General features: G+C 31.5%; 2 protein-coding genes across 3 annotated transcripts; both read left to right on the forward strand.

Annotated features, from left to right (window-relative positions):
• Window positions 1-7387: 7387 nt before the first annotated feature.
• On the forward strand, window positions 7388-12971 carry LOC100795121 (protein ENHANCED DISEASE RESISTANCE 4). Its single transcript, XM_003553731.5, has 5 exons — window positions 7388-8215; window positions 8486-10763; window positions 11061-11121; window positions 11213-11436; window positions 12376-12971. Exons 1-5 carry the CDS (start codon window positions 8098-8100, stop codon window positions 12428-12430), a joined length of 2736 nt encoding a protein of 911 aa, XP_003553779.1. The 5' UTR covers window positions 7388-8097; the 3' UTR covers window positions 12431-12971.
• Window positions 12972-15762: 2791 nt separating this feature from the next.
• On the forward strand, window positions 15763-19306 carry LOC100795653 (protein trichome birefringence-like 25). Of its 2 annotated transcripts, XM_006604822.4 has the most exons (4): window positions 15763-15960; window positions 16121-16450; window positions 17123-17406; window positions 18429-19306. In XM_006604822.4, exons 2-4 carry the CDS (start codon window positions 16165-16167, stop codon window positions 19182-19184), a joined length of 1326 nt encoding a protein of 441 aa, XP_006604885.1. In that variant the 5' UTR covers window positions 15763-15960; window positions 16121-16164; the 3' UTR covers window positions 19185-19306. The 2 variants fall into 2 exon arrangements, with proteins under 2 accessions (XP_006604885.1, XP_006604886.1); XM_006604823.4 differs by lacking the exon at window positions 15763-15960 and having other exon boundaries at window positions 16033-16450.
• The last annotated feature ends 5626 nt before the right edge of the window (window positions 19307-24932 follow it).

Consider the following 24932-nt stretch of genomic DNA (forward strand, 5'->3'; position numbering starts at 1 on the left):
GTTGAAGACACGTATATCCAGATCCAATAGAGGGACAAAGTAGAATTGGACTAGTCCCAAAGTCGCTTATTGGCCTAGTATATGTTTGGTTGCGAGATAGTGCCACAAAAATCACTTAAAATACTATTAGAAGCTATAAGGTGTGTGTCATGGATCTGCCTCCGTAAAATTAATAAATTTTATAAAATTGATTGTAAAGTGATTAATTTAAATTTGAATGTTTTATTATAAAATTAATTTAGGAGTAAATATAAAATTTTGTAAAGTTGTTTTAATACAAAATCAATTTTGGACTCAAAATTAATTTTGAGTTATTCTTTAATATGAAATTAAACATATGAAAATATATTTAAAATCAATTATGAACTCATAATCAATTATGTAATATCAAACCAAACACGCACAACAAGTTGTGGCATGACATTATAAATGTAGAAAAAAAAATATCATAGTACTTTCACAGCATCACCAACCAAACACAATGTTGAAATTAAGAAAGGATTAGTTTCTTATAATATAATGAATCAAACTTTAAATTTAGTATTCAATCGTATTTAAAAAAAATGATGTTAGAGTATACATCTGAGAAACAAGAAAAAAAAATCCTGCTAAACTTAATACAACACTTATTACTGAACTTAAACTACAGTATTAATAATTCATGTTTTTCTAGAAAATTTTTCTAAAACTAAAATTAATAAAATATTACTTAAGTCTAAACAAAGATTAACTGAAAAATAAGTGCTTAATAAAATTTCATTATAATAATTTAGTAAGTAATTTTACATTTTAAAAAAGGCTTATAAATATAAATATATTAAAATAAAATTACAATAATTTTAAAAAATTGTTTTAAGTAATTTTAAAATACATCATTAAAAAAAATACATGTAGAGATATAAGTTAGACCGATCCTCCCACACCATTAAAAAATAAAGTAAAAAACTATATATGTTACAAGACTTTTTGGGTCCATAAAATATGAGTTATAGGCTCCACCCCGACCTCAAAGTTGAAGGAGCATTGCTATTGAAACTATCTGTTTTGTTATTGGCATGATCTACGTGAGTGTCTGAGTATCTTTTTATGTTATCTTGAAATTGTTCCTTAAATGAAAACATAAGAAAAACATAATTTTATTGTGTTGTTGGAGTGTGAAAAAAAATTAACAATAAAAACACATTATCGTTGTATATTTGTATAAAGAAATCATGTTTCGATTATATATTATTGTATATTTGGACTTTTTTTTTTGGAATCTAAAAATGCTTGTAGATTAAGAACTAAAGTTTGTAAAAAAAAATGAAATACTATTATATAAACACATCTAGTAACTTGAAAACGAAAAAAGGAACAAAAACAGCAAAATTACATAAATATTTTCAAGGTTAACAATAAAATAGTAAAAAAAATTACAAAATTATAAATCAATGAAACACGAATTTGATGTATTAAGTAACGATAGCGGCAGTGTAACCGTCATTAACTAGAACTTGTTATGATCAATATTTTTAATTTTTAAAAATGACTATTACTTTTATTTCTCTCTTATTTGTAATAAGTGTGAAAATATTTAAATATTAATTAAAGATAAAATATAATTAAAATGATAATAATGAATGTTATCTTATTTTTTTATAAGATCACTTTTCTGTAAAAGTGTACAAATAAAAGTAAAATAAACCTATATTCCTTAAACATGTGTTCAATCTATAGTTCAAAAACCTAGATCGATTCAGTCGGTTGGACCGGTTCAATCGAGATCCAGTGACATAATCGGACTGGTTTAGTTATTGGACCGATCATGTATCTGGTCCGAGCAAACTTAACCAGTTTGGGGTAAACACGACAATCCGACCCAATTTTTAAAACCCGTTTCACATAAAAAAAACTCAAAAAAAAAACAAACTTGAGACTTGTGTAATTGTGTTATTGAATTATTATTTGTTGACTTGAGTTATGAATTTTAATACTTCAATTGTTATTTTGAATTTTTGAGTATGAATTAATTTTTCTTAATCAAATAATGTTAGTTATATACTTATATATAATATATACATATATAATTTTAATTTTTTTAATATGTATCGGGTCAAATCAGACCAATTAATAACCCACCGATTGAACAATTGACCCACTGAACCACTACCTTAACTAGATCACTGATTAGACACTCATGAGATTGAGTTTTATAACTTTGGTTCAATCCCAAAAGTTTTGGATGTATTTTTTTTATTGAGGGGTGTTCTCGCTTCAACACCTAACATATCTTATTTACTGGATGATATATATTCTAAAAAATAAAAAAAATGGATATAAGAATATAACAGGAAAAATAATTGATTTCATTTGAAATAATAATTTAATAGGATTTAAAAAAAAGTGAATTCTCAATTATATATAGATAAATAAAAATATTTATAAAGGAAAAACAAAGAAAAATCTTTGAAGAAAAAAAGTAGGGGTATTCGTGGGCCGGTTCCGATCGATTTTGATCAAATTCAGGACCCAACCCAATTAAATTTAATCGGTTTGGTTTGGTTCATTTTTTACATTTTTTTCAGACCCAACACATTCATGAACGGTTTGGTTCGATTCAGACCAACAGGATATTCATTTAAATTTGATCTTTTTTTCTTCCAAATATCTAATACAATTAACAAAATATTATCAAATACTTGAAAATAGTAAAATTGATTCATTTAATATTATCAACATAATATTTTAAAATAGGTTAATACAAATTAAAACAAATTATTATTCAACGAGATTTACTATATTAGTTTAAATCACAACTATTTCCTACAAACTAATTTTTTATAATAAGCTTTGCTGCAACTAGATTTGTTGCAACCATATTTGTTGTAATCATATTTGTAGAAATAAATGAACAAAATATGATCCATTAATATTATATACATGACAAAAAAATAAATATGAAAAAGGTAAAACAAATAATAATGTACTTGAAAGTAACATCTTAAGAAGTTATAACCTTAATAGTCCCAACACTTGAAGTATCAAACAATATTTAAAGTCAAACCAAATAATTCTAAAAAATTTATTTGATTCAGTTTGGTTTTGATTATATTTATAAATTTAAACTTGTGATCCAATCTATACATGAACGATTTTGATTGGTTCGATTTTGATTAAATACATAAATGATCTAATCAAAACCAAATTGTTCGGATCAGATTAAATAAAATTGAATTTGCGAGTGACCCATGCCTATAAACATCCTAAAAAAGGTTAATATATTTTGTTTTAATCTTCGTCAACACACAAAAAGATGAGAGTAGGTTATGATTTTTGTAATTTATTTTTTTCCCTGTATCACTCAATCACATAATTTACATTTTTTTTTCTTCTTATCTCTCTTTTAATGAATAATTTTTCTCCTCCACCATAAGAAAAGGTAAAAGTTATGATATCTTATGCAAAATCAGTGACAGCACATCTTGACCTCGTAATGTTGAAGTGGCATTCGCTCTTATATGTTAACATTTGGTTGTCCACCAGACTTGTTTCCTATTTAATTCAATGTACAGGGAATTGGTCACGAGCTTATTTTCCAAGGCTTTTGAAACTTTCTCAACAGAAAAAAATAATAAAAATTACAAATAATTGTACTAGAAAATTATTTTATATTTATCAAATTGAGAGTTGACCAAAGCCTAAAGCAGGTATCCCTACTATATAGAATGCTGATATAAAGAGAGGACCAAGCATATATGCTTGACATTGAAGTATTTTAGTTAATCAGTTAAACTATTGACTTTCTTTCATTATTTGAAGAAGTATTGAAATGAACACCGATTCATCATACACGTACGTAATAATAATATTAAAAGACAACGAAGCAATCAGATTACCTCTTATGTTTTACAAAAAAAGAAAAAAGAAAAAGAAGAAGCGATAATTAAGTTTGCTATGTGTGCCATGATGTCATCGATGCTTAGAACAATTCGGCTAATTTTCAAGACGACTATGTATCTGTCGTGTGTCATCTATACATAATACATATAATCTTTGTCAACAAAATCTATGACAGCAGTACTAAACCACTAACTACCATCTTAGCAGACCTATTAATTTTGCTAACAAAATCCGAATCCTTGTTGTTTTAGTTAGTTAGAAACATCAAAATAATAATAACCTTCTTTAGAAAAATCAAAATAATAATAACCTTGAATTCCTCATATTTACATGTTAAAATATATTTAAGCCTCCATATTACATTTAGAAAAATAAAAACTCTCTAGTTGTATATGACATAAGTCCTCATAATTTTGGAGTTTAACTTAATTTAATTCTAAAAGCTAATTTAAAAACTAAAAGATGAATACTATTACTTACTTATATATAACATTTTGGTCACATTATTAGTTAGTACGAGATCTTTAACATATTACACTCATATAAAGAATGAGACATTTTGATTATAAACTTTATAAAACTAAACATGTATGATTGATCCAATAATAATTGGATTATGAATGGTTTAATAAGTCCAAAAATAATTATTAAGATAAATTTTGATATTATTTTAAATTTTTAAACCTAACTCAATTTTAAAGGATAACTCAAAATATAAAATTTATCTTTTATTTATATATAATATCTTTGATGATATCATTATTTCATATGAAATTTCCAGAGTAATTTTTCATGCCATCATTTTTTACATGAATTTTGAGAATACATTCATTAGCATCTTCCCAATAAAGTTTCCTGTTTTTTTCCTTTTGGTCTTTGTTTTTTTTTGTACCTTGTATTTTTTTCCTTGAGTTGTAGCTGTCCGTTGTTAATTACTCATTCCTTTATTTATAATAAATGTTGATTCACGTAATGTTTTACTTAATTTTTTTTCTTTTGATTTTTTCTTAAAAAGAAGAGTTGGATCAAACACAATTTTTTTAGATTTTTTTTTTAAACTTAACCCGTTTAAATTGCATATACAATAATAAAACAAAAAGGTTGTTTTTTTATTGATAAATATTAATTGTTAAATTATTAATTTTTTATTAACAGGATAATGGGACCCTTAATTTTTTTTTTCTTAGCCACCCAATTATTCTTATATCTTAAAAAAAAGTTAAATTTGACTCTTTATTATACTATCATGTTTTTTTATTTAAAAGTATTCCACAAAAAATCTTTAATAAATGAAAAATTGTTAATTTTTTTAATTACAATAGATTTAAATATTTTTTAATAATTATGCCCATCATTATTATGTGTTGATGCCAAAATTATTTCAGTAGTAATGACTTAAGTAGGGATTTTAATTTTGAGAAAAGTGGGTGTGAGAATGGTAACCAAAAAAGTCAAAGACTTGTCAGCGATAAAGAAAAGGAAATGTTGTTGTTATGTTGGGTCATAAGCCCAGCCCCCGAATCCCATATGGGATTTTGCAGGCAAATTGCAATACATGTCTCATTTCACAGCTTTCCTAAACACTCAACTGTGACTCAGAAGACTAGTCAGCTTCCATCCTCACTTTTGCCTTTCCACATCACCCCAAAACCTTGCTTTTCTCGATTCTAGTATTTCTGTTCTCCCATCCCTCACCACTTTAACGTTTGGTAGGAGGAAAATAAACCCACCACCAATTTCAATTTCATGTTGATTCCTTTTATTCACTCTCTGACCCATTCCAGTTTATAAAAAACATTAAATTGTGGCACTTATGTAAGTGAAGCCTGTTTTATTTGCCTTTCAAGTTATGCTCGTAATAGGAAAGAATCGAAATGGTAAACCAGATTATAGAATCACTTACGCTTTTATTCTTGTTATATTAAGAACTTGAGACAAACACGTTTTGTGGAAAATTATTAAAAATTAAGCAGTTTATTTTCTTAAAGAGAAAAGATAAACAAGTAGTTTTTTTTTTTTTTTTTAAAAGAAACCCTAGGTGAATGAGATTTAAAGGAAATTATCTTATCTCTCTTTTTCTCTACTCACTCTCTTTTTGGGTCATCTCTTTTGAGATAAAAGAAATAAAAAGAGTGTAAGAAATATACTCTTCTAAACACTTATGTTTCTATTCATTAAAATTTATTGAAAATAAAAAATCACAAGAAATGTTCCTTAAAAAAAAGAATGAATGTGTGATTTTTTTATACGGTAAAAATCAAAACACATATATAGTTGTAACTCAAGGTACAATAGATCTCTCTTAGACAATTTTTCAAATAGCTTTTAAGCAAAGTTGCTATAGGAAAAGCACCTCTGAGTACATATTTAGAAATTAGGTGGAAAAATATGTTTGAGACAAAAATATTTTTAACCCTTGTTTTTGTTTTTACTTTATTTTTATCCATTGGATTACATTGAAACTTACGTTGCAATAATTTTAACTACAAACCAAACATACATTAATCATTAAATTACACTCGAGTAACACATATTGTCAAGTACTTCTTAAGCATCCCAATGGTGTGTAGATAGATGTTGATGATCAACAACTTCAATAGTTTTTTATGATAAATATCACATGCATTATTGTATTGAAAAATGAATGAAAAAAAAATAGATATATATGGTTTACCAATATATACCCATTTGTTTTCCAGAAGGAATATGTTAGCAACGTGTATCATGGTGTATTTTTAGAACAATTATAATTATAATTTGCTAACGTATATTTTTTTTTTAAAAAAATAAGTGAGTATATTTTAACAAATCCCATTAATAACTACTAAAGTACATTTACTTATTTTTAGAAGAAATATATTAATAAGTTATATTGGGATGCATTTTAAGATTAATTATAATTGTAATTTGTTAATATACATCTTCTAAAAAATAAATAGAATTACTTTATTAAAAGAGATTCTATTTTGGGATTCACATGTTCACATGCCACATAGGCATTGTTGGGTGTTACCTGAAATAGCTAAATGACATTTTATTAGACGCACAAGTAGCTAACTTCATATAATAATACGAACAAAATTATTGATTTTAAATTTGAAATATTTAACCCAAAACAATTTACACTAATTGCATAAAACACATTTAAAAGAAAAAAAGAAAAAAAAGCAAAGCTCTACCGCATCAAAATTCAAAAGGAAGAAAGCAACGCATACCAATAAGAAGTGTTTAACAAGGAAACAAGCCAACCCAACCCAACAATGCATTATGTAATTATGTTATGGTGACTTTATTATAACATGGCGCATAATTGTAGCAACATTAATGAAATAGAAGAGTAAAGTTTGATTTGAGTGGCATTAGTATTAGTAAATAAAATGTGCATTTCCAATCCAATGGAAAGTAAAGGCGCCTATTGAGAACTGATTCCTGATGAGAGAAGAGAAGAAGACTCTCTCTTTCACAGACACAGTTCCACTACTTCCAAGCAACTACGGTCCATTCCCAATTCACAAATTACGCATGTAGCCAAAATAACGTAAAGGGGACTCCTCCCAACGACGTCGTTTCACTTTCGGTTTTTGGACCCAATTATTTGGTTGCCATAGGACCAGTACGCTACAACCTTGGAAAATGATCCTATGTGTTTTTCTCGTACTCTTTCAAGCCCAACAAACACTCGTTAATTCGGGATCCTTCAGTAATTTTGCATTAGAAATATTGCAGCTTTCAGAGTTTAATTTAACCTCCCCAGATTCTAAGATTCCCCAGAGGAAAATTTGTCCCCGCTGTTATTCTTAATTAATTACCCCCTTCTCCTTTTTTTTTCCCTTGTCTTTGTTGTTTGGATTCTTAGAAAAACACTAAGAAAACCCAAAAGAAGAAGCAGCAGCTGCAAAAGAGAAAGCGAGAAAAGAGTCTCTTTCTCCTCTCTCTCTCTCTCTCTCTGAGCATGTGTATTGCTTTCACTTTGTGAATGAAAGCGTTGTTGTTTAACGACATCACCACCTTCGACCCTTCCCTTTCTAACGTTGCTGTTGTTGTTTCCAAGAAGCCAAGCATTCACTTTAGGGAGAAACAAACATCCTCTTCTTTTTTAAGCTTCTTTCTTCTCATTTCGTTTCGTTTCTCATGTGCTTCAACGTTTCTTCTTCTCTGCTCTTGTTGATGGTGTTTGCTCACTAGTCCCTTTCTTTTCCCTTCAACGAACGTTTCTTCATGTCGGACTCGGCCAACAAGGTGCGATTGGTGCGTTGCCCGAAGTGTCAAAATCTTCTTCCCGAACTCGCTGATTACTCTGTCTATCAATGTGGTGGCTGTGGTGCCGTTCTTCGAGGTACCCTCTTTTCTTTCCTTCTCTTTTTCTTGTCACATTGGTTTTGTTTTTAACGAGCTTTCGCAATTTATAGCATTTTTATTAGACAAAATTACGGTTGCAATTGGCATTTCCATTTTTGACTTCATTGTTAGGAAACGATCTCGTACATTTAATTGATTTTTATTTGCTTCTTAATGATCTTATATTTTGTGGGATTTGTTTTTGGAAATGGGTGGTAAAGTGTTTTTAGTTTCTAATTTTAGTTGCCATTTTGCTTTTAATTTGCAGCGAAGCATAAAGGTTATGTGAGTGGTAGCTTGTCGGATGAGGGAAAGGTTGGACTTGGGGGAGATTCTGGTAAATCAGAAAGTTCTTTGGAGAAAGGCTTAGTTGATCGCAGTGATGCTTCGGATGTTGATGCTAAGTCCAGTAGTGGTCCCTCTAGGGATGATAATCAAAGGGATGTGTATAAAGTAGATAACATGGACGAGAGGTTTCAGAATCAATCAGCGGATGTTGGTGAGAAAGGGGTATTTGACGATCATGTTGATGTCAGTGGGAATAAAGATGAACTGGGTAAAACCATTGGAAGAGAACAGGAGGAACCACCCAAGTCTCAAATTGGTCGTGAGAATGGGTCCAAATTCTCTGGGAGAATTTCTAATTGGCAGAATGGAGAGAGAAGTGAGATGGATGGATTTTGGAGAAAGCCACGAGCTGATATGGAAAATGTGAGATTTTCAACTTCAAAATATCCTGACGAGGGACCTTCAAATGGCTTCTCTAGTTTTTCTAGTAACTATATGGAATCGTGGAGGAGTCATAAAGAATCAGATGGTGCGGACATGGTTCAGCACCTTGAGCAGGATCGAGCTGAGCTTCTCAGGAAGCTGGATGAGTTAAAGGTTCACATCAGTAAGTCTTCTGAAATTGTTCACAACCCAAAAGAAAAGATTCTTCCTGATGAAAGGATGCTTCCTCCAGATCATCATCCTTATGGTGGCTCTGATCCTTGGTTTTCAGATGGATCATCAGGGTTGAACAGAACTTCTAGGCAATTTTTTGGCACTGATAATAAGCATGTGGCAGGTTCCAATCATTTCAATTATCATCATGATCCATATTCTTATGCAAGTGGTCATGACATGGCTATGCCCAACTTCCCTCCTTCAACGCATAATCCAAATCGTTACGGGGATCCTTTTGCATCCCGAATGCTGAGGAGAGGTCCACACCAGTTCCCACAACAACCATTGCATCCCTACTATCCCGGACGGTATGCTGATACTAATCCAGATTCATATGAACTATACTCTCATAATGCAATGCTTCACCCACCTACTTGCTCTTGTTTCCATTGCTATGATAACAAACGAAGAGGTTCGGTGCCAGCACCACCTGCTTCATTCATTAACAGCAGATTCCCCGATATCCCAAATGATCCTATGTTATACCATCATGAGATCCCAGGGTCATTTGGTCCACATGTTCATAATTCTAGAACTGCCATTCCTCCTATGACCTATCATGAAAAACAATTACACGCAAGATGGGCTAGTGATGTCAACTCTGAGATGGGTGGTTTTGTTCGAAGCCGTCCTCGCAAAGTAATGTTAGCTAGTAGTAGCCAGCGTTGCTATCCTGTAGCCGGTGGTTCGCCCTTCATCTCATGCCATAATTGCTTTGAGTTGCTGCTACTGCCTAAAAAACCATTGGTTCTGGTGAAAAATCATCAGCAAAAGGTGCAATGCGGGGCTTGTTCTACAGAAATCAGCTTTGCTGTCATCAACAAGAAGCTGGTTATTTCTCCTAATTTAGAAACAAAGGGAGCTTCTTCAAGAGGTGATAGTAGCTCTAATGAGGTTGTGAGTAGCCACATGTCACATTCCCGAGGTCATGTGAATAGGACTGGTGCTAACTTTTCATCTGATGATTATTCTGGTTATGATTTTCATTCAGTAGACAGGGAACCTTTTTCTCTGGTTGCTTTGAATTCTAACAAGTCCCGGGAGATTCCGAGTTTTCATTCTTCATCACTTAGTACATCTGAAGATGAAAATAGTCCAGAAACAATGATCGCTCCAAGGGAAGCCACTAAGTCCATTCATCGGCCAACTACAGACTCTCTATCTCCTCCTGCTGGTTCACCTCTGCAGGAGTATTTTGATTACTCCAATAATAACCATGCAGTAAATCGTTTTGGAAAAGGAAACCAAAGTAGTCGCTCAGAGCAAGACAAGACAAAAGTGGACAAGATGTCATCGCGTCAAAATTCTTTGAAAGAGACAGCACTTGCAACTGAGATGGATGTCCATGATTATTCAAACAATGGGGTCTCCCAGGATTCTGCAGATGCTAGCCGAGAACATTATCATCCTAGATCCACCAGAGGTGGCGAATCATTTTTTGCAAATATTATCAAGAAAAGCTTCCGAGATTTCTCCTGGTCTAATCATACAGATGATCGTAGCAAAATCAGTGTTACGGTAAATGGGCAGCCCTTGTCAGATCGTGTTGTCAAGAAGGCTGAAAAGCTAGCGGGAACAATCCAGCCTGGAAATTATTGGTTAGTATGCTTTATGAGTTTATGGTCAGCTGTTATCTTCCGTACCATCTATACCTGATGCTATGTTAGATTGAGATATATCAGAGAGCTTCAATAAATTCGTGTTGTAGTTAGTGGATTCAGTTAAATTGCAATTGTCTGTAGTATGTGTTCACTGACAAAATAAAGTTGACTTTCATGCTTAGATTCCCTTTGCAGAATTAATATTTCTCGATGTGTTATATTGCAATTTTGAACAAATTATAAATTTTCTGCTGATTGCTTATATAGTGCACTAACAGATTTCCCCTTGTACAGGTATGATTTTCGGGCTGGATTTTGGGGTGTCATGGGAGGGCCTTGTCTTGGAATAATTCCTGTAAGTTATACCATTCTATCCCAATCTGTTGGTTGAATGCTTATAGACATAGCCCAATCATGTTAACTAAGCAAGGGGATTTCTCCTGCAGCCATTTATAGAAGAGTTCAATCATCCCTTGCCAGACAAATGTTCTGGTGGAAATACTGGTGTTTTTGTAAATGGTAGGGAACTTCACCAAAAAGACTTAGATTTGCTAGCTGGGAGAGGACTCCCCTCAGATAGAGATCGATCTTATATCATTGATATTTCTGGGAGAGTCCTGGATGAAGACACAGGTGAAGAGCTGGACAGCCTTGGCAAACTTGCACCAACGTAAGTGCTATTCTGTTTCTATTCTCCAATAAATTTCTACCTTTTTTGTTTTAATGTACTACTGTTGTTCCTATTATATACTTGGCGATGATAGTGTTTTACCAAATAGTTATTGCTACTTTACTAAAAGCCGTGTTCATTCCCTTTTACTAGCAATCTACATTTTAACAGTTGCCTTTCTCATCTTGGGCCATAGATTGGATGGGAGCCAGGAGGTTTCCAAGATACATGTGGAATCTTTGTAATATTTTGAATTGGTATAGAGGTTTCTTATGTTAGAAGGAAAACAATCAACATCTTGCATATCATTATAGATTTATCAAGAGATGGGATGCACAGTTTTGTAGCAGGCTGCAGCTACTAGTTTGTGAATTGTTGTGCTATGGAAGACTGGAAGAGAGAGAATATACTTAAGGTTTTTTTTTTTGTGTGTGTTCCCTATTTTATTTGTCAAAGATTTTTAGTGAGAGTGACGAAAATACAGGAGTTGAAAAGTTGGGTAATTTTTGGTATTAGTGATCTAGGGGGATAGTCTTGATATATTTCTGATGTTTTATCAGACATTTCTTTATTCCATCATGTATTGTATATCGTTATCTTGTGCTTGCACATGACCATCTATTAAATTTTATGGCATTTCAATTGAATCTAGTATTATCACAAGATATATCTTGTGCTTGCACATGACACATGACCAGCTTAGGATCAAGGAGTTTTATCTATCTTTTCCACCTAATTGATTGTTCTTTCTTTCTCCGTACATTACATAAGCCTAATTCCAGATGATGGTGTTTACTCTAGCTTTCAATATTTTCAATATGATTCCAGTATTTGACTTCTTATACAAGTGTTGATATTGCGTTATATTTTATTAATCTTTGAGAGCATTCAGTTGGGATATTTTTCGATTCAAGCCATGCTTTTTTGACAATTTAACAGAGTGGAGAAAGTTAAGCATGGATTCGGCATGAAAGCACCTAGAGCAGCTACATAAGCAAAATGTGGAAAGAAAGCCTCTGCGACAGGTTGGAGAAGGTGAATTTTGTTCCATCCTTCTGATTCAGAAACATAATTTGGGACCCCTGATAATGGAACAAGCTGGAAATATTTGCAAGATTACTTGAAATTCTTCCATTGTATGACTAAGTTCAAGTGATTTTGTGCATGGCTTGATTTTATACTATATATTTAATGTGTAATTTTTTTATATGCCTATAGGTTAAAAAAACTGCATTTGAAGTTCGATGATTGATATCAGGTAGTCTTAGGAAAAGTTAAAAGTAATTATGCGGAAAGTCTTGCATCTAGTGTAGAATTTGACGTGTAAAAATTTGATTTTATTCCTTGATCAGTTTGTTTTAGTTACGCATTTCTAAGTGAATCATGGAAATGTTTTTTTTTTTTTTTGATCTGGAGCAAGATTACTGTGGATTCTTCTACCTTGTGTGCTCGCATTTTGACTTGATGTAAATAAAATATGTAATTTTTTACTTTTGAATCTTATTATTAAGAAAATAGGTAAATAATATATGTAACTTTTTTTTACTTTTTGTATCTTATTGTTAAGAAGTGAAAAAAAAAAATCTAAAACAAGAATTATGACTTGATTGTGTCACATAGTTTAATTGTGCCTGTGCCAGGTCATTCATCTCCCATTTGATTTATAATTTTGTATGATTCCTACATTCTAGAATATTTGACCCTGTGGTGGTGGGGCAGTTTACAAAATAACCATGCCTATTACTTGACGTTGGTGGAAACGTCATACCGCGGACTAGTTAGTATTTCAGTTCAAAAGGCGATGCATGAATTTTGAAGTAAATTTACTGGTTCACAAACTCAAATTTATCAGAGTTGTTAATTTTTTATGTAATGATGAAGATAACTGAGAGAAACAAAGTTCAGTTGTCATGGCCTTGGTTCTTTACTTATCGTCCCATTCCGTTTTGTCCACCTTTTTTCAGTTACACTTGTCAGACCAATTGACATTTTATGAGTTCGTAACTGTTGATGATTAGCAGGATCACCTAGATCTCTCCTTTTGTCCAATGTTCACAATATTCCTGGTTAGTGGTCCTGTAAAGTAATCGATTGATTGTATGTAATTTTTTTGCCCAAGAGAAAACAGCGGAAAAATGAAAACTATTAGGATACAAATTTGAGTTGACACATAGCGAATGACTCGTGGGTGCAGAGTGCAAATTTCAAGAGGATTAATTATGAGTGGAGTCCCACTGGTTTGGAGAATTGTATAGGCCCATCTTATTCTCACTCTTCTTATTCCACACTTTTATATATATACTTTAAAGAAACAAGCTTCTATTTTTTTTAAATAACAAACAAAAATAGAAATGTGTTTTTGTTGCGTTAAATTAAAAATTAACGCAACAATAACGATTTTTTGTGTTAGTTTTTTATATATAAAGCAAAAAAATAATTTTTATTGTATACTTATGTACATGTTTGATTTTTTTTTTTTGTCGAATTGTTGAAAAAGAGAAAAAAAATGAAACGAAAAGCACAATGAGATGACTTATTTTTCGTACAGTGAAGCATACCAAATCCTTCCAACTGACAATGAAAAGGAAAAAAATAAAATCAAAAGGGTTGCTGGTGTAATCCAACCAGATAGTCAGATAGAGATAGATAGAAGAAGTGAAGAACACAATAAATGGGTCGAATAAAATTAATATCAGGATGCCTCTTGCCTGCATTCTTTTTTTTCTTTTTTCAAATACAATGAATTAATAATGTATGGCTGTAGAGTATGAGGCTATGAGCTGGCCTTGAACTTTCAGGTTTCGCTTTGATTTTTTGCAGTGCACGGCACATCAGAGGATAGTGAGACTCAAACATAATATTTATGAGCAATTTTGTGGTGCTCTTGAACTTTCTTCTGTTTACGTTACAACAATATTTATGTCAAAGAAATACTCTTGTTCACCCTAATATTAAATTGAGAGGTTATAGTATCGTTCTATATAAAATATTATCGCTGAACACGAAGAAAAAAAAAACCTAAAATGTGGACCATGATGGGATCGTTGATGAAGCATTTGGTCCCCACAACAGCTAAATGTAAGCCTTTAATGTTAACTACTGCTTCATCCTATTACGAAAATTCCTTCTTTCTTTCTTTTTTTCAATCAGCGTAACTAACTCTTACAAAGCTAAAACAAATACTACTCCGAAACTACAATCTTAATTTGACTTGGAGGCATCGGGATTGGTATTTGATTAGTAATTCTGATCCTTGTTCAGATAGTAATATAATATACGTGGACCTAAGAAGATTTTCAGTGTCTTATGCTATTTGAATTTCCAAGTGTTTTGACATGTGGACCTATACGTGAACTTGCCAAATTCGTAGCTTAAACCCGAAACTATGAATTATCTCTTTTTAAAGATACTGTCTTCATTTAAATTTATTAAGGAGTCTTAAGGTTCTTACGTGGGACCGTCTCTAATAAGAAAGGGAAAAAGCTACGAGAATAAAGCTAGAATTAATGAAATCATTGATATAAAGCAATTCTAGACGCGATCAGGCATTCTACGACAAAATAAAGAAAAAAGATTACGACAGAATACGATACCCACAGAATCTCGTGTTTTATGCATAGGTCATTAACATATGTATCATATTTTTCTTTTCTCAGTGAATTAACATGTGTATCATATAATCTTCGTCATTTGTAAAACAAAGCCCAAAATTTGAAAGTTTGTTAATTTGAACAACAACATTGAAAATTTGACCAATACTTGGTAAGAAAACGGCAATGACAATTGCAAAAACGTTCCTTCTAAGCAAACCCGAGTGTGGTTAGGGCTTAGGAGGATTTTGGTCTGTCACATAGATATTGATCGGTTTGTCTATTTATTTATTCACTTTTTACTAGAATTTCTTGGATATTATTTCAAACATTCCTTAAATATTGCTGTCGTGCTGTGATTAATTTAAAGGATAAAACTCCTTTAAAAATAAATTTTGTACAAAAGGTAAAAGATACTGTATTTATTATTTATTTAATTTGAAATACACATAATTGTGATTTGTTGAAATTTACAAATAAATACATATCTATTTGTGTATTTATAAATGAATTGGATTTATGTTAATTTAATGACTAATGCCTTAGCAGCCCAGTTTTTCACTCATAGCTACAATAGTATAGTTTAAGATGGAAGCATATGACAGCACGTGACATGGCATCGAACCCTGATGAAAGAGTAGTGAGGAATAAACAAAAACACAAACAACATCTTCATTTATTATATTGTGTACGTATAACACACATTCTCCCCTCCCTGTGGCTGGGGACTGAACACACCACAGCACAGAAGAAGTTTCACTTGGTGCCCATTTCTTTTATTATTTTACTATCCTAATAAGATTTTATATTTATATTCTCTATTATTATAGCTCTCACTCGAGCGAAAACTGTGCATATGTTGTTTAACATTTACCCAATTCAAACAGTGCCTTGTCGGCAAGTGATAGCACACAGAACAGAACAAGTGGAAGAAGTATGCAGAAAACACGTAGTAGTCCTTGAATATTATTAAAATGCTTTCTATTCACAGTTACTTTACTTGGTAACACTTGATAGGACCGTGACCGTGTTCGTTCGGTTTGCTTTGAGAAAGTGATAGCTAACTAACTCACGCCAGCCTCTTTTATTTTCAGAGATATTCGTTTCTTGGGAGTGAGGAGTGACACACACGAACGAGATGGTGAAGGAAACCAAGTCTGATTTGAATCCATTGTTCGCGCAGAAGCACAGCCATCATCATGTTCATGTGTTCCTTAAGTTGGCAGTGTCGTGTCTCTTGGTGGGTCTCGCCATTCGCCTCCTCTTCTTCACCGATTCATTCAGCTTGTCATCTGTGGTGCATAATCCTCCTCCTCTTGCAGCTAACGCAATAGTACAGTTACCCATTCTTTCTTTTCCCTCTCCGCCCCCTCCTTCTCCTTCTCTTCATTTTCCGCCAAACCAGACCCAAACCTCTCCCCGAGGTAACACAAATTTCATGTCTATGTACTGTAGTAGAATATATAGTTCATCTGCAACACATGCACGGTCTGCAAAATGTGTTTTGGATCCTTTTAGTACAAAACGACATACATGATTTATCTTCTATCTTTCTTACTCTATTTGGAATTTGGACGATATCATTATGACTTGTGACTTGTGAGCATAAAACTCTCTCTCTCTCTTTCTCACAGATGATCCACATGTTAAGTGGGTTTGGATTTTAATGCTTCATACACGTTTACCATTGAAAAAATACAATAGAAAAGAGACTTCTACTTCTTTCTTCTGATTCCTTTTCGAGATTTCAGCTGTTTGGAACCCTTTAGATCTTTCAGTTCTGCATGCCGTGGTTTTTGTCACGGAATGTGCCAATTCTGAAGCTTTTTAGTTTCTAGATTTTGGAAATTTGTTTTCTTCTCAGTTAATCTTTAAATAAGTATTTAATTTCCCTGCTATCTTTCAAATTACTGATCAGAACAATAATGGGGCATAATTTAAGCACATGGATCATGGTACTTTTTTTTCATATACATTTTTTTTTTAATTTATAAGCTGGAATAAGGTTCTTTCTTCCTTTGTATTGAGAAGCCACAATACTAAATCTATGATAAATATGTTGATGCAAAGTTGATAAATTCCTTTGAAATATTTAGATGCAGAGAAGTGTGATCTTTTTGTGGGAGATTGGGTGCCGGACCCAAATGGTCCAATGTACACTAATGAGAGCTGCCGTGTGATTGAAGATCATCAAAACTGCATGAGGAATGGACGTCCTGATTCGGGGTACCTTTATTGGAGGTGGAACCCAAGGGGTTGTCAATTACCCAAGTTCAGTCCAAAGAAATTCCTTGACATGATGAGGGATAAATCATGGGCCTTTATTGGTGATTCCATCTCTCGCAACCATGTGCAATCTTTACTTTGCATTCTTTCCCAGGTACACTTAGTTTCTTCTGCTAACCAATTGCAAATTTCTCATGCTTGGCCTTTTGGTTTTTACTTAGAAAGTAGACAACTTGTTCTCTCGTCTCTGTTCTAACTTCCTTTTGGTAGAACTTATCAGTAGTTTTCTTAATTCTTGGTCCCTCTGAGTGACATGCGATGGTTTCATTTTACTAGTAATACTTTGTTGTCAATTGCTTTTTACTCATCTTTGGACACACTCATGTTTTCCTCTTGGTTGGCTTGTCTAATCATAAGAAATTTATATGATAACATGTTTCCTGTTTTTATTTTCCCTTTTGTATTTTACAATAAAAGCCAAGTGCCCAAAAGTGTTAGAAATGGGGCCAGTGAATGCCATACCGGGTCTAGTTCATGTGATATTGTGATTTGGTCTAATTAGTTGCATAGATTGTTGGTGTAGTTTCTAGCCCATTGATCATGAACAAAGGTTACAGCTAATAAGTAATCATTTGAAAGAGTTGTTCAAATTTTGATTTATGAGAAACAAGGTTCAACAGCTTGCACTGCAATGTGCTTTTGAGGATAGTGATATGTCGTTGTTAATAAAGCTGCAGAAGTAGGATTGTGGAAAACAGCTTGTGTTTGTATGGTTGGTCCACTGCTTCCATGATAGTTTGGTGTCTTTTTTCAAACAACTCTACCTACCTGAATGTGGAAATACTTGTAAACACACCACTAACCAGATCTTCAAGATTAATTTTGTGATCATTGATCATTAGCGTGAAAACCACATTTTGTGTGGGAGAATTAAACTTTTACCAACCATGAATGGAACATTTAATTTGTGGAACCAGTGTAAACACCAGGTGTGTTTCAAAAAATATCCATTACTCCATACATATATGTATTCTAGTCTAAACTTCATATTCAACAACTTAAACATTTTCTTGTTGAATTGATTTTGCTGCTTCAATTGCTTCTTTCACAGGTATTTAGGGGCATTAGAATTGTGGCATTGTAGTTGTAGATTTGTCTAATGATTGTGTGGTGCAGGTGGAAGCAGCTGATGAGGTGTACCATGATGAGGAATATAGATCAAAGATATGGAAGTTCCCTTCCCACAACTTCACACTCTCAGTGATATGGGCTCCTTTCCTTATCAAAGCAGATATCTTTGAGGACATGAATGGAGTTTCCTCTTCAGAAATACAGCTTTATCTGGACACTCTGGACGACAAATGGACCAACCAATACAAGAATTTTGACTATGTTGTAATCGCAGGTGGCAAATGGTTTCTCAAGACAGCAATATACCATGAAAACAACACTTTAACAGGCTGCCACAACTGCCATGGAAAGAATTTAACCGAGGTGGGATTCGAACACGCGTACCGCAAAGCATTGCAGCAGGTTTTTGACTTCATGACACACTCAGAACACAAAGCGGTTGTCTTCTTCAGAACCACCACACCAGACCACTTTGAGAATGGGGAATGGTTCAGCGGAGGGTACTGCAATAGGACAGTGCCCTTCAAAGAGGACCAGGTTGAAGTGAGTTATGTTGATTCCATCATCAGAGGCATTGAACTTGAAGAGTTTCACAAGACTAAGAATTCAAGTGCCAACAACTTGAAACTTTTGGACACAACTGGGCTCTCACTGTTGAGGCCCGATGGGCATCCAGGTCCATATCGCCAGTTCCATCCAAAGCCCAATGCGAAGAAGGTCCAGAATGATTGCCTGCACTGGTGTCTGCCAGGCCCAATTGATTCCTGGAACGACATAGTTTTGCAAATGCTGACAATGTGATGGCTTATCAAATTCGCAACTTTCTTCTTATGAGTTGAATAGGATTACCAAACACTACGGCGATGTGAAATTAGGATTAAACAGAATTGAAGAGAATCAAATAACATTTACATTATGTGCAAGATAAGCACAAGGGTATAATAATATAAGGACTAATTAAGGAGGGGTGGTCTGGTCATGGATTAGATTGAATGGGTTTTGAATAGATAACTGATATTTTAGTTAATTTGTGCCGTACATAAGATAAATAAATGTTTATTTATATAATAAATAACTAATTTTTAATTCGTAATTTGTATTATAATGAAAATTTGTAATAATTATTTTTTATTATGATATAATATATTGTTAATTTATTTTAAAATATTGAAATTTAACTTAAAAATAATGATTAAAATGATAAATTGAAAAACAGAACAGGCTTAAAGAAATTTTTAAAAATGTTATCATTTAACAAAAAAATTAATCAGACAATTATTTTAATCTATATGGAAAATTATTTAATTCGCCATTTTCGTTTAAAATTGAAATTCGATCATTTGTATTGGATTAATTTTTTGTTTTAGTCATATTTTTTAAAAAGAAAGTATTAAACAAATAATAAAAAAATTGAAAAATATCAAAATATTTAATTTAGAAATCGTGGACATGAAACGAAAACGAAATCCATAGGGACATGAAACAAAGTTTTGATGAATAAATGGTGGAACATTGTGTCTCTTTCTCCTGAGGCAAACATTGTTGCTGACTTGACTTCTTAGCAGGATGGGGCTCCTTCCTTCAGGTATGAGTCCTGTTTGGCATTTGAATCTCTTGCACCTCTCAATTACCCTCTTTCCTTTCAGACATTATAACTTTCTGCCGTTGCGTCTCCGTCATTGATTTCTTCCATTGTGAAAAATTTTCAGATCTAGGTGGCTTTTTTGGGATGGTGAACCCCTTCAATAACGCAAAGGAAGGAGGGCGTTTAAAGGCTTGTCGTCGTCACTCAGATAAGTCATTAAGGGTAATTTGGTCTTCACAAAATTTATTGGGAGGTGTAGGATTCAAATTGGGAAGTGCAGGATACAAATGTCCTCCTGTTAGTAGCAAAGTTCAAGCCCATTTCTGCAAACGGGGTTTCCCACAGTCCATCTCCAACAATCATAGACTATCAGCCCAAAAAACATTAGCTTGATGGATATCCCTCTTCACTTTATTTTTTTTTCTTTCATTTATAAATTCCTTCTATTCATTCAGAGCGCGTTTGTTCTCAAATATATTTATTAAGTGCATGCTTGTTTTTAAGGTGAAAAAATATTTTTAAGAGAAAAGTAATTTTATCAAAGGATTAAAACTTTTTTTTTGGATTTATCTTAATTCCTTTTTATAAGTATAAAATTTTAAAGCCAAACTAATTTGCTATAAAATAAAAAAGTAGCATGATTAATTAAATTGATTTTTCCTTCCGATATATTTCAAATTAAAAACAGCCCTCCATATTTTTTGTTTTCTTTTCTGAAAGGTGAGATATGATATATTATATTATTTGTAAGAGATAAAAGCATCCAATCTTGGTGGTTTACCATCCAGCGATGCATACAAGTGATACAACATCATGAAATGGAAAAGATAACTTTATGCTACATAAAAAGCAGCACTATTACTTTTCCTGCCAACATGTGTTAATGAGCATTATGTAAAAGATAACTGACAAGGTGTATATATATTTTAGTCACCAACTATTGTTCCATGCCCAACTTTTCCATTCTTGCAGCAGCAGTGAACAATCTGATTCTAATTCAGCAGCAATTAAGTTCAAACCTCTAAAAAGAATTTATAAGATTGACTAAGGGTAAAGAAAAAAAAAGATTATATTTTTAAATTTTTTATTAACAAAAAATAACAATTATATAATAATTAATATTTGTCACTGATAAAAAAAAAAGTTGAGATTTTTAAGAATATTTTTAATAAAAATTTCTTAAATGAAATTTTTAAGTTACTTTTTTGTGATTCTCATATTATTATTTTTTATCCTAATATATTATGTTACTTTAAGAAATTTATATATAATGATAAAAAAATTCTAAAATATTTCAAAAAACTCATATTTTTATTTTTACTTAATTATTTGTTAACACTACAAAATAATTTATTGTAATTTTTTCACAAAAGATAATTTTCTTTTATCAAGTAGATTTGTTCCAACTGAAAAAGAATCGGTAAGGAGTAAGGACCATTGGAGTTTAGAGAGCTAATGCTTCTGCAACATTCTGGGATAAAAGCTTGGAGGCAGCTGCAACAAATTACCCGTTATCTCTCATTAGTCATTACTAATATAGTTTTAACATGAGCAGCTGTGGAAAGAGTCCAATAAACGAAACATCAGTAGCAGCAGATGCAACTGAACAACGTAATCGAACTAAATTTGCGTAATTTCTACAAAGTTTGAAAACAATAATTTCCCTTTAATTTATTGAACACCCATTGGTTTCTTTACCAGTCCAAACTATTGCCCAAATAAAGTCAAAATGCGCCACAGCAATCCAATGGTCATTCCAGATTTAAGAATAATTTGCAACCATTAATTAAAATTTGAAATCAAAGACGCTTCAATATAAATGGGTTGAGGAGAAACGAACCAAATTAATGCTTCTAACGACTTTACAAGTAAGAATTGCATGTACGATGAATGATGATTTCCTCTTCCTCACTGCATACAACATCCGATCCAGAAGGCTACGAAGGAGTTGTCCATCCACTAGATCATTAATCAACCATGGCTGTTAATTAGTTAAGAAATTCACCTAACAAGTTTGATTCTTTGTACCTTGCATTGTTTAACGTTATTTTATTTTATGAAGAATTTTTAATATAAATCTAACAATATTTTTAAAAAAACACAAATAATATTAATTACACACACATAATTATTATCAAATAAACATTTCAATTTTTTTCAATATCATAAAAGTGGACTAAGCTAAGACAAGATGTGCAATTGCAGAGCAACAGAAAGTTTGATACAGAAAGACTTGGCCGCATGACAGTGCAGTTGATAAAATGAAAACAACCAACAAAAACTGAATCAGGCTGCAAGAAATGAAGAAAATACAATTCACAAAATGAAAACAGCCAACAAATACATGCGAAAAAAATAGTTGGAAAAAGTATTGAAACGAGTGAAGAAAAAACATATCAATATAATGAATGAGAAAATAGTAAAGGAAAATCATTCAATTGAAAAAAAAAAATGTAAATGAGCCAAACAAATAAGTAAAAAAGTGATGCAAATGGGATAAAGAAATAGGAAGAAAAAAACTTCAAATTAGCGAAAAAAAATACAAATAGACATAAAAATGACAAATAAAAAGCGATCATTAAAATTGGAACAAAAAATAAGCGGATCGAAAAAATTAAAATCATACAAATGAATAATAGAAAAGGGCGAAAAAAATAGGTATTAAGATAATCTCTCAATTATCATATACGTAGACATTGATAAAATATTTATATAAAAATACTTTTTGTTATTTTTATTTTATTTTGTAGACTATAAAAGTACAATATTTATTATTATTATTCTAATAATAATATAAGACATTATAAATAGTATAATACATATTAATTTAATATTTCATATATTATATAATATTATTTATTCAATCCTAATTCAATTACAATTAAAATAATTAATCGTAAAGTAGTAGTATCTTTATCCATTCAATTCAACAACAGTTTCTCTGATTCTAAAAATACTGTTGTTACCTACACGTTATAATGATGAAAGAATGATGCGAAAGCAGTTTAGCGAAAAGCTTCCTATACGATGAATATTATTATCCTTTGTTTGGGTTCACAATTAAAGATGGCAGGGAAAATAATTGGATTGTAAAGTTTCCAAAGAAAACAAGTAATAATTATCAATTATAAAAGGCATTTAGTGGATTTGAATTTGATATCGGGTCGCTGTCAAATTATAAAATACCATCATAGATCGTGTTAAGTGTTGAAATGCATAAAATGAATGATGAGTGATGCCACGAATGTCATGTATCACTAACAGAAAAAGAAAAAACAAAGAAAAATATATATTTAAAAATAATGAGGTTAGTCGTTAAATTTACTTTTATGGCTATAATTTTTTTTTTATATAAATAGTGGGATACTGTATTCGTTTATATTTTATATGCATAACGATAGGTCAATTTATTTATTTTATCAGACTAGAGGTCAGTATGTTAAAAGAAAAAAAACTATCTATTAATTATGTTGAACTTTACAGACAACTATTAAATTAATTAGAAGCTTTTAATAAAGTCTTACTAATTTCACCAATAAAAATAATTTAATAATAGTTAAAAATATTAAAATAAAATATAGAAACATTTAAAATTTTAATTTTGAAAATTCTCAAAATTTAGTTTGATAGAAGAGTATTTTATTGAGAATATCTAAACATCTCGTTATATCTCATATTGTTTTAATATAAAATTGTGTAAGATATGAATAATAATAATAATTTTGTACATAATTTGTCTTTATACATGATGATAAAAATGTTTTCAGTCTTCTAATATAAAACTAAACGATGAAAAAGATAACGAGACTGACCTTTTTCGCCTTTTCTTGTTTCGATGATTTTATGAAAACAAACACCTACTTTCAAACTAGTAACAGAGATAAGCTACTTACGGAACTCCTTCCTTAAGCGTCTAGGTACTTATTTGGATGAACTTGACAAAATTAAATTTTTAACATTAATTTTAGTTAATATAGAATTTTGAATATCTAACATAAAATTACTTCAATTAAGAATCAATAGTATATCCATAACCAACTCTAAATTTGTTCTAACATTAAATCAAACACACGCTAACTGTATTTTCATTCACCATTTCACTGAAACCACATTTAAATTTTTGAGTCGCAAACTTATGTTGAAATGAGATATGAGCAGTGTAGCTTTTGCTTGATTTTCCAATTTGCAACTAGAAACGTAATTGGAATGAGAACTTTGCAATGCACAATTCTAGCTGATTGCATACAGGCAGTCATATGGACGTGCATGTGCAAAGCCAAAGGCAACGCGTGAATATTTATTTTTAAGTGAAGAGACATTTTAAACCAAAATATTGAAAAAAGTACATGTTCTTTTTTTTAAAATAAAATGTATTTTTTGTTTCCTTCCGCCCGCCCCTAATAATTAAATTTTCCCAGCAAAAGAAGACAAGTCTTGGCGGTATTTGGAAGATAAGAAGCATCCAAGAAACTAGCCAAAGCCAATGCAATGACGCATCTGGTCTTCTTTCCTGCCGCTAAAATCAACCGCAAATTTATGTTCACGTTAATTCTTTTAATTTTTGTTTCGCTTTTACCTTGCATATTGGAACCAATTAATAAATTTTTGTCTCAAAGGATGTAAATCAAAATTACTTTCCAATGATACTCTAACCAATTCAACTGATGTTAACATGGTTATGATTCATTTTAATCATACATGTGTAATTATGGAATCGACACATATTTTAATTTAAAACTTTAAAATTTAAGTTTGTGAGAATTTTATTTTCATTTATATAATGTTTAATTTTTTTATTTGATGTGAAATTTCATGTTATACTATTTAATTTTTTTTTAAGAGACCAATCTTATTTGATAGTACATAAAAAAAACTATAGAAAACACGTGTACCCATGAAAAACCAAACGACTATTAATTTGAATCTATAGTGTGCGAGGCCAAACTTATTTCTATAGAACTCAA

Source organism: Glycine max, chromosome 19 (assembly GCF_000004515.6).
Source record: "Glycine max cultivar Williams 82 chromosome 19, Glycine_max_v4.0, whole genome shotgun sequence".
NCBI classification, from domain to species: Eukaryota; Viridiplantae; Streptophyta; class Magnoliopsida; order Fabales; family Fabaceae; genus Glycine; species Glycine max.

Coding starts and splice junctions, on each gene's coding strand:
- LOC100795653 (XM_006604822.4), top strand. CDS start 16,165: ATGGTGAAGGAAACCAAGTCTGATTTGAATCCATTGTTCGCGCAGAAG. Junction 16,451..17,122: donor GACCCAAACCTCTCCCCGAG/GTAACACAAATT, acceptor TGAAATATTTAG/ATGCAGAGAAGTGTGATCTT. Junction 17,407..18,428: donor TACTTTGCATTCTTTCCCAG/GTACACTTAGTT, acceptor TGTGTGGTGCAG/GTGGAAGCAGCTGATGAGGT.
- LOC100795121 (XM_003553731.5), top strand. CDS start 8,098: ATGTCGGACTCGGCCAACAAGGTGCGATTGGTGCGTTGCCCGAAGTGT. Junction 10,764..11,060: donor ATCCAGCCTGGAAATTATTG/GTTAGTATGCTT, acceptor CCCCTTGTACAG/GTATGATTTTCGGGCTGGAT. Junction 11,437..12,375: donor CTTGGCAAACTTGCACCAAC/GTAAGTGCTATT, acceptor ACAATTTAACAG/AGTGGAGAAAGTTAAGCATG.